Source organism: Mobula hypostoma, chromosome 18, assembly GCF_963921235.1.
Source record: "Mobula hypostoma chromosome 18, sMobHyp1.1, whole genome shotgun sequence".
NCBI classification, from domain to species: domain Eukaryota; kingdom Metazoa; phylum Chordata; class Chondrichthyes; order Myliobatiformes; family Myliobatidae; genus Mobula; species Mobula hypostoma.
Window position 1 is genome coordinate 67,816,269 of NC_086114.1, and position 10,602 is coordinate 67,826,870.

At 49.1% G+C, this 10,602-nt stretch overlaps 1 protein-coding gene across 1 annotated transcript in view; it reads right to left on the reverse strand.

The window, feature by feature from the left end:
• Positions 1-2,993, reverse strand: part of LOC134358614 (sorting nexin-1-like) — a 117,308-nt gene extending 114,315 nt beyond the window's left edge. The window contains exon 1 of the mRNA XM_063071056.1: positions 1,805-2,993. Coding sequence (XP_062927126.1) covers positions 1,805-2,844 — 1,040 coding nt within the window. The 5' untranslated portion in view covers positions 2,845-2,993. The remainder of the gene's footprint in view (positions 1-1,804) is intronic.
• Between the last annotated feature and the right edge of the window lie 7,609 nt (positions 2,994-10,602).

Below are 10,602 nucleotides of genomic sequence, written 5' to 3' on the forward strand. Positions count from 1 at the left end.
TAGTGGGAAGGAAGCTCTAAACTCTGCTGAACACATCCCACCCACATCGGTATCATTTACAGGAGACCCTGGACTCTGCTGAACACATCCCACCCACATCGGTATCATCTACAGGAGACTCTAGACTCTGCTGAACACATCCCACCCACATCGGTATCATCTACAGGAGACCCTGGACTCTGCTGAACACATCCCACCCACATCGGTATCATTTACAGGAGACCCTGGACTCTGCTGAACACATCCCACCCACATCGGTATCATCTACAGGAGACTCTAGACTCTGCTGAACACATCCCACCATCGGTAGTATCTACATTGGGCAATACCCATCACCAGAGATCTCCATCATCTGGGCCATACCATCTTCTCACAGATACCATCAGGCTCGAGCTACATGAAGTCTGAAGTCACACAATATCAGGTTCAAGAACTGCGACGTCCTTTCAAATATTAACCAACTGGCACGACCTTATCTCTAGTTCAGCAATACCACACCATCACGGATCACCTTGTACCATGTCTCTGCTCTATTCTGTTCCTGCTTGTAAAAATTGCGCATAATCTTTATTTAATTTGTATTTCTTTTCAATGCTGCTTATGGGATGCTAATGCGATTCGGTGAAAGTAAATTTTACTTGGCAGCAGACACAAACTGCTGGAGGAACTCAGTGGGTCAGGCCACATCTTTGGAAACGAAAAACAGTCAAACTTTCTGTCTGAGACCCTTCATCAGGACAGGAAGGGGGGGATAGAAGCCAGAATAAAAAGGTGGGGGGGGGAAGAGAAAGAGGATAAGCTGAAAGGTGATAGGTGAAACCAGGTGGGTGGGTGATGAAGTAAGAAACTGGGAGGTGATGGTTGAAAAAGGTAAAGGCAAAGGCTGGAAAAGAAGAAAAAAATCTTGTTAGGAGAGGAGACTGTGGGGAAAGGGAAGAAGAAGAGTCACGGGGGGGGGGGAGGTAAGGAGCCAGGTTGGAGAATAGATAAAGAGGGAAGGAGAAAGGGGGAAATTAATGAAACGAAAAATTGATGTTCATGCCATGAGGTTGCGGGAATCAGAGGTGTTTCTCCAACCTGAGAGTTTGTACCCGTACCTATGTGTACCTGTGCAAATGAAATCAACTCAACCTTTGCCTCTGCAGATGCAGTTTTCCCCCTGAGTTTCCCCTTCGGGTTGGTTGATGCTCCCGGTTTCAGTATCTGCAGCTCCTTGGAGTCTCCCAAAGTTTGGAAGTAGATAGCGGGTGGAATATTGTGTGGAAGGTGGGTAAGAGGGTTGTGAAGGGAGAGAATTTTTGGGCGTGTGATGGGTTTTGGAAATGGTTTCAGGGAGGTTTCTAGAGAGAGGGGGGTATGCGGAAGGATAGGGGAAATTTAATGAGAACTCTTCTTTGAGGAAGGAGAAACGGTAGGAAAGAGGAGTTTCGGAGGTTGAAGGAGATCCGGACGCCAGGGATGGTTCCGCGGCCGGAAATGGAAGAGCGCAGGGCGCTGGGAGTTTACGGAGACGGGGAGGGGCTCGGCCAGGGAGGAGACGCTGTGGCTTGGCCTGACTGAGGAGGGAGCCGGTAGGCACCAACCGGCGCGGTGTGTTTGTGTTCGGGTTCGGGCAGAGGTAGTTCCCCGCCAAGGCCAAGGGGAGAGCGGTGTCGGGTTCGGGGGGCGGGAGCGTTAGTGGGGCTCCGTGTCCCGAGCGCCGCCTCTGGGCTGTGGAACCTAGAGGGCGGCCGAGAACTTCGTTAGAAACTTGGCAACCAAACTTTGGCGACGGCGACAGGGGAGAGGCGGCCGGACATAGGACACCGGGATAGGATCGGTGGCATAACACCGGGAGCGGGAAGATCTCCGGGCACAGGACACCGGGAGCGGAAAGATCGCCAGGCATAGGACACCGGGAGCTGAGTCACAGCCGGGCACAGGACACCAGGAACAGGTCGGAGGTGGGTAGTGAGGGACATGCAGTAGGGGCGGACTGGACGAGAGCCCCGAGACCTCCCGGCGCCCTGGGCAATGGCGTACGTCAGAGCTAAGGCTCTGTACAACTTCAAGGGCGAGAACCCCGAGGAGATCAGTATCCAGGAGAACGAGGAGCTGCTGGTATTCAGCACGGACTCCCTGGACGGCTGGCTGGAGGGTAGCAACAGCCGCGGGCACCGGGGGCTCTTCCCCGCTTCCTACGTGGAGATTCTGACGGTGCCCGGTCCCGGGACCTCCCCCCCTGGCCCTGGCTACGAGGAAGACGACGATGACGACTGGGACGATTGGGACGACGCGTCGACAGTGGCGGACGAGCCTGGGGTGAGCGCAGCCCCGAACGGGCACGGGCACCCGGCGATGCCCTACGCCGGCATGGTGAGCCCGCGGAAGAAGCCGGGTATAGAGCGGCAGGACAGCGTGGCGAGCCGGCGTGGCGCCGTGGGCAAGAACTTCAACCGCTTCTCCAGTTTCGTGCGCTCGGGCGGGGAGGCGTTCATCCTGGGCGAGGTGCCCTCTGTCCTGAGGCCGGCCGAGACCTACTGCGTGGAGATGAGTGTGGACGGGCCACAGTGGAGCGAGAACCCTCTGCCGTTCACCTGCACGATCGAGGAGCCCACCAAACAGACCAAGTTCCGGGGCATCAAGAGTTACATCTCGTACAAGCTGACGCCCAGCCTGACCAACTACCCGGTGTATCGGCGCTATAAGCATTTCGACTGGTTGCACAATCGGCTGCTGCATAAGTTCTCCGTCATCTCGGTGCCTCACCTGCCAGAGAAACAGGCCACCGGCCGCTTCGAGGACGACTTCATTGAGAAGCGGCGGAGGCGCTTGATCCTCTGGATGGGGCACATGACCAGTCATCCTGTGCTCTCCCAGTACGAAGGCTTCCAGCACTTCCTTACCTGCACGGACGACCGCGCCTGGAAACAGGGCAAGAGGCGCACTGAGAGAGACGAGCTGGTGGGCGCCAACTCCTTCCTCACCATCCAAATCCCTCAGGAGCACCAGGATCTACAGGACGTGGAGGAGAGGGTAGACACCTTCAAAGCCTTCTCCAAGAGGCTGGACGACAGTGTACTTCAGCTTAGCAACGTGGCCTCGGACCTGTGCCGCAAACACGCCGGGGGATTCAGGAAGGAATTCCAGAAACTGGGAAACGCTTTCACTTCCATCAGTCAGGCTTTCGAGATGGACCAGCCTCATCTGGCCGTCTCCCTCAACAGGGCCATCTCTGTCACCGGCAAGACCTACGAAGCCATTGGTGAACTGTTTGCCCAACAGCCCAAGAACGACCTCTTCCACATGTTAGACGTGCTGTCTCTGTACCAGGGCCTCCTGTCCAATTTCCCCGACATGATCCACGTCCAGAAAGGTAAGCTCATCTCATCTTGGCTTGGCCTACTTCCCAGTTCTTGGTCACTTAGCATCCTTTGTGACCAGGAAAGAGGTTCTCTCTCAGCCAGCTTCCCAATCTCCCAGAAGTCACGGGAAAACTGGGATCTCAGTTTAAAACCTGGTTACTATTTAGATCTATATCTAGAGATTCAGGGCAGCGACTGCTATCAAGAGACATGGGAATCTCACTGAAATCTATCAAATATTGGAAGTCCTAGATGGAGTGGATGTGAAGAGGATGTTACCTTTAGTGGGGGAGCCTAGGACCAGAGGGTACACTCAGAATAGAGGGATAGTACAGGCTTCTTGGTGTACACCGTGCTTTTAACCCATTTTAAGATCAATCTTGCCTTCTCTCCCATTAGCCCTACATCTGTGTGTTTATGGAATTGTTCTGGACAGGGAGAATTTCATGTCAAACTCTATGAACTTTTAGATATAGGGGAGGTACTAATGAAATAATGCAGTGTGTGGACTAAGTATATGCATTGCAATATGGCAATGTCAAGAGACCATGTTGTCTGAGGACTGTTCTGTGAGGGGTATCTGTGTGTCACACGGAGACTGAACGGGGTATTCCCCACAGGAGAATGGTGGGAGCTGACAGGTCAAGGAGAACAGTGGAGAGTTCATGTACCAGGTACTGTATGAAATGGTGGGAATTGCTTGGACACGACAGGTTGTTATAGTAGAGGTACTGAGGGGGGGTGGGGGCGGGTATACCCATTTGCTGGGATGGACTACACTGTGATACCTAGTGACCAACTCAATGCCCTTCCTGCCTGTTGAGCAGAGTGAATGTTTGAAACTTCATACTCTGCAGAATCCCAGACGTGCTGAAGCATACTGCAGAGGTGTCCCTGGTGATTAATGTTCTTCTGTCTTCATTATGTCTATGGTGGCTTTAATCTGAATCGGTAAAAATCATACGTGGACATAGGGCAGGACCACCCTGACAACAGGAACCTTCTCTCTCTGACTTCTGTTGTATCCTTCCTGGTTTTTAATCAGATCCCTTCACAAGTTCCTCTGTTCCAAAGAGAATGATCCCACTTTTCCCAGCGTAAATGCTTTCAGCCCTGCAGTCACAAATAGCGGTGGCCAGAATTGGGCTCCAACTGTGACTGAACCAGCCTTTTCCCAAGTGTGTAACTGACTGAACCAGTCTTTTCCCAATTGTGGTAATTGACTGAACCAGCCTTTTTCCCAATCGTGGTGCCCAGAATTGAGCTCCAACTGTGACTGAACCAGTCTTTTATAATGTTTTATCTCCTTTTCCTTTTCCTGTTTTTCTAAAACCCTGGACATTCCGTAATCACTTCCCCAAGGCTATACAATAATCACTTCCCCAACGCTATACAATATACACTTCCCCAACGCTATACAATATACACTACCCCAACACTATACAATATACACTACCCCAACGCTATACAATATACACTTCCCCAACGCTATACAATATACACTTCCCCAACGCTATACAATATACACTACCCCAACACTATACAATATACACTACCCCAACGCTATGCAATATACACTACCCCAACACTATACATGTATACATACTATACAATATACATGTTGTGCATCAGCATATTTCTTGACTCTTAGGCTCCCTCGTTTACTCAGCCTTTCTTTCTTTCCACCAACGTGGAAAGGGTCACCTCCTCTGCAATGTTTCTCTGCCATCTCTCTGCCCAGGTTCCTTGAGTTTTTTATAGCTGGAGGAGTTGGGGGTGAGTGGGGATAAGCCCCCTCTAGCTATTAAACTATTAAATGCACCCAATGGCAAGTGTCTCAAAGTTCCTACTGATAGGAGAAGGGGCAAAGGTGAGTTACTGGCCCCTTAAAACTAGTCACTTCAGGCAGATGGGTCACATCAGCCACAGCTGGCAACTTATCTGGGAGAAGGAAAACTGTGATCTCAAGCCTCAACTGCTTTGTCGCTGTATCCACTCGTATTCAGGAGTAAACCCCAAGGGAAAAACCCAGAGCTGGAGTCCCCAAGGCAGTGCTACATTGAGCTAAATGCTGACTGGCAACTCCTGCAAAGCTGCCGGTGCCAAACAGTATCGGTCTCTGCCATATCGTACTGGCCTGTGAATCACGTGGACAGCAAGGATACATCGTCTATGGTCAAACCTGACCGACAGAGACCTCCTCTCTGCCCACGTCGTGTTGTCGTTGTTACCGTACTCGCTGCAGTTAATAGCACCTGCAAATGAGTCATCTGCAAACATGGAAACGATGCACTGTGCACCCAAATGCAAGTCATTGATATTAAAACCAGGAATTGTCCCAGTACTAAAGTCTGGGAAACTCCACAGTTCAGGACCCTCCAGCTGGATAAGCCTCTTCCTCTTTCTCAGCCCATTTCTTTCACTGTTGCTCTGCTCGTTTTATTCCACGACCTTTAATCTTGATGACAAACCTGTTATGTTGCATTTTATCAAAAGCCTTTTGAAAATTCACGTACACGAGAGCAGCTGTGTTAACACTCTGACATCGTCCTTCACAATTAGCTACAATACACCCTAAACCAATCCACACTGGCTTTCTCAAATCTGTCAACTCTCTGTCCCATTATCGATTCCACAACTATCACTCTCAATGGCAAATGAGCTGAAACTCAATCAGCTTCACAGATACTTTTAATCTATTTCCCTTGTAACTCGATCTCCAGGACCCAGAGGCTCTGCTCACGTGGCACACTGTGTCAGGTAGTTGGCCACACCCCGTGGTGAGAGCATGTTAGAGAGAACGAGCTCTCATCATCATGGCTCGCGGGCTCCAGCACTTATCCGCCTGAGCTCCAATTGTGCAGCAGCCTGACCATTTGGTTCAATGGCAACTCTCGCCATCCCAATGAAGACCATAAGATGTAGGACCAGAATTAGGCTATTTGGCCCATCGAATCTGTTCTGCCATTCAATCATGGTCGATCCTTTTTCCCTCCCCTCAGCACCACTTCTTGGTCTTCTCCCTGTAACCTTTGATGCCTTATCCAGTCAGGAACCTATCAATCTCTGCCTTAAGTATGCCCAATGACCTGGTCTCCACAGATTTATTTGTGGTAATAAATTCCACAAATTCACCACCCTCAAAAGAAATTTCTACGCATCTCTGTTTTTAAATGGACGCCCCTCTATCCTGAGGCTTGCCCTCTTGTCCTAGACTCCCCCACCATGGGAAACATCCTTTTCACATCTACTCTGTCTAGACCTTTCAACATTCAAAAGGTTTCAATGAGATCCACCCCCCTCATCCTTCTAAATTCCAGCGAGTACAGACCCGGAGCTATCAAACGCTCCTTGTATGATAATCCTTTCATTCCCAGAATCATCCTTGTGAAGGGTCTCGGGCTGAAGCGTCGACTGTTTATTCATTTCCATCGATGCTGCCTGGCCTTCTGAGTTGCTCCAGCATTTTGTGTGTGTTTCTCTGGATTTCCTCTGCTGAATCTCTTGTGTTAATTGTTTGTTGTGCCACTGTTAGAGCTTTCTGTACTCAAGCCCCTGGAGTTCTGGCCCGTGCTCTGGTTGAGGGTAGTACTGAGGGAGGGTCACACCGTGGGAAGGGTGCTACTGAACCGCTCGGGCTGAAGTATGTTGTAAATAGTAATGATTGTACAAAATGCAGCGTCGATGGAGCGGAATAAACATTCAACATTTCGGGCTGAGACCCTTCTTCTGGATTGGAGAGGAAAGGGGCAGAAGCCAGAATAATAAGGGAGAAGGAGTACAAGTGAAGGGGGGAGATGGGTGGGAGGGGTAGGGGTGAAGTAAGAAGCTGGGAGGTGCTGGCGCTGAAGAAGGAGTCACAGAAGAAGACATTGGACCATGGAAGAAAGGGAAGGATGATGATCACCAGAGGGAAGTGAGGAGAAGAGAAGGGATGATAGGGTAACCAGAATGAAGAATGTATGAAGAGAGAAGGAGGGAGGGCAAGTAATTACCGGAAGTTGGAGAAATCGATATTTATACCATCTGGTTGGAGGCTACCCAAACAGAATCTGAGGTATTGCTCCTCCAACCTCATTGTGGCAGGAGAGGAGGCCATGGGCCAACATGTTAGAATTGGAATGCAAAGTGGGATTGAAATGGAGATCCTGCATTCCTGCATCTTGTGGCAGACAGAGCCAAGGTGCTCAACGAAGCTATCCCCCAGTCTATGTTGTTTCTCACTCATGTAGAGGAGGTCTTAACAGGAGCACCGGATGCAGTAAATGACCACAGCAGGTTCACAGGTGAAGTGTCACCTCACCTGGAAAGTCTTCTTGGAGCCCAGACTGGAGGTGAAAGACAGGTGTAGCACTTCTTCCTCTTGCTGGGCTAAGTGCTGGGAGGGAGATTCGTGGGGAGTGATGAATGGACAAGGGAATGACAGAGAGAACAATCCTTATGGAAAGTGGAGAGTGGGAAGCAAGCAAAGATGTGACCATAAGACAGAGGAGCAGAAATAGGGCATTTGGCCCATCAAGTCTGCTGTGCCATTTCATCATGGCTGATGCATTTCCTTACCAGCTCTGATCTCCTGCCTTCTCCCGTGACCTTTCATGTCCTCCTCATCCCTGTTCTGAATGGGCAACCCTCTGTTTTGAGGCAATGTCCTCTTGTCCAAGAGTCCCCCATTTTAGGAAACAACCTCTCCACATCCACTCTATCTTGATCTTTCAACATTCTATAAGTTTCAATGAGATCCCCTCCTCATTCTTTTAAAGTGCAGTGAGTACAGGCCCTGAACCATCAATCACTCCTCATACAATAAGCCTTTCATTCCTGGAATCATTAACATGAGCCTCCTCTCAGCATTCTCCAATGTCAACACATCATTTCTTAAATAAGGAGTCCAAAATTGTTCATAATGCTCCAAGTGAGGCCTAATCACTGCATTATGAAGCAGCAGCATTATATCCTTGCTTTTATATTCTAGTCCTCTCGATGTTAATGCTAACATTACATTTGCCTTTTTCACCACTGACTCAACCTGCAAATGAAACTTCAGGGAATCCTGCGTGAGGACTCCCAAGTCCCTTTGCACCTACGATTTTTGACTTTTCTCCCTGTTTAGAAAATAGTCTATGCTTTTATTCCTTCTACAAAAGTGCATGATCATACACTTCCCAGCACTGTATTCCATCTGCCATTTCTTTGCCCATCCTCCATATATGTCTAAGTCCTTCTGCAGTCTCCATGCTTCCTCAAAACAATATACCCCTCCATGTATCTCTGTATCATCTGCAAACTTGGACACAAAACCATTAATTCCTATTTCCAAATCAAAGACTTACAACATAAAAAGCAGTCTCAACACCGACCCTGTGGAACACCACTAGTCACTGGCAGCCAACCAGAAAAGGCTTCTTTTATTCCCCTCTTTGCCTCCTCCCAATCAGCCACTGCTCTATCCATGTAGTATTTTTCAGCTGATACCATGAGCTCTTGTTTAGCTGCTTCATGTGTGGCACCTTGTCAAAGACCTTCTGAAAATCAAAGTACACAATGTCCACCGATTCTCTTTTGTCAATCCTGCTTGTTATTAAGGAAACCATGCTGACTTTGGCCTATTTTATCATGTGCCTCCAAGTACCCCAAAACCAAATCCTTAACAATCGAACCCAACATCTTCCCAATCACTGTGGTCAGGCTAACTGGCCTATAATTTCCTTTCTTTTGCCTCTCTCCCTTCATGAAGAATGGAGTGACATTTGCAATTTTCCACTCTTCCAGAACCATGCCAGAATCTATTGCAAGCAACACACATAAAAATTGCTGGAGAACACAGCAGGCCGGGCAGCATCTATAGGAAGAGGTGGCAAAAATAGGAAAACAGATTATTATCTGAATGGTGGCCGATTAGGAAAAGGGGAGGTGCAACGAGACCTGGGTGTCATTATACACCAGTCATTGAAAGTGGGCATGCAGGTACAGCATGCGGTGAAAAAGGCGAACGGTATGCTGGCATTTATAGCGAGAGGATTCGAGTACAGGAGCAGGGAGGTACTACTGCAGTTGTACAAGGCCTTGGTGAGACCACACCTGGAGTATTGTGTGCAGTTTTGGTCCCCTAATCTGAGGAAAGACATCTTTGCCATAGAGGGAGTACAAAGAAGGTTCACCAGATTGATTCCTGGGATGGCAGGTCTTTCATATGAAGAAAGACTGGATGAACTGGGCTTGTACTCGTTGGAATTTAGAAGATTGAGGGGGGATCTGATTGAAACGTATAAGATCCTAAAGGGATTGGACAGGCTAGATGCGGGAAGATTGTTCCCGATGTTGGGGAGGTCCAGAACGAGGGGTCACAGTTTGAGGATAGAGGGGAAGCCTTTTAGGACCGAGATTAGGAAAAACTTCTTCACACAGAGAGTGGTGAATCTGTGGAATTCTCTGCCACAGCAAACTGTTGAGGCCAGTTCATTAGCTATGTTTAAAAGGAAGTTAGATATGGCCCTTGTGGCTACAGGGGTCAGGGGGTATGGAGGGAAGGCTGGGTTCTGAGTTGGATGATCAGCCATGATCATAATAAATGGCGGTGCAGGCTCGAAGGGCCGAATGGCCTACTCCTGCACCTATTTTCTATGTTTCTATGTTTCTATGTACAGTTGACGTTTCAGGCTGAGACCCTTCGTCAGGACTAACTGAAAGAAGAGATAGTAAGAGATTTGAAAGTAGGAGGGGGAGGGGGAAATCCGAAATGATAGGAGAAGACAGGAGGGGGAGGGATGGAGCGAAGAGCTGGAAAGTTGCTTGGCGAAAGGGATATGAGAGGATCATGGGATGGACGGGAGGCCTAGGGAGAAAGAAAGAAGGGGGGGGAAGCCCAGAGGATGGGCAAGCAGTATAGTGAGAAGGACAGAGGGAGAAAAAGGAGAGAGAGAAAAAAAATGTAATAATAAAAGATAAATAACGGATGGGGTACGAAGGGGAAGTGGGGCATTAACGGAAGTTAGAGAAGTAAATGTTCATGCCATTAGGTTGGAGGCTACTCAGACGGAATATAAAGTATTGTTCCTCCAACCTGAGTGTGGCTTCATCTTTACAGTAGAGGAGGCCGTGGATATCCATATCAGAATGGGAATGGGACGTGGAATTAAAATGTGTGGCCACTGGGAGATCCTGCTTTCTCTGGCTGACAGAACGTAGGTGTTCAGCGAAACGGTCTCCCAGCCTGCGTCGGGTCTCGCCAATACATAGAAGGCCACACCAGGAGCACCGG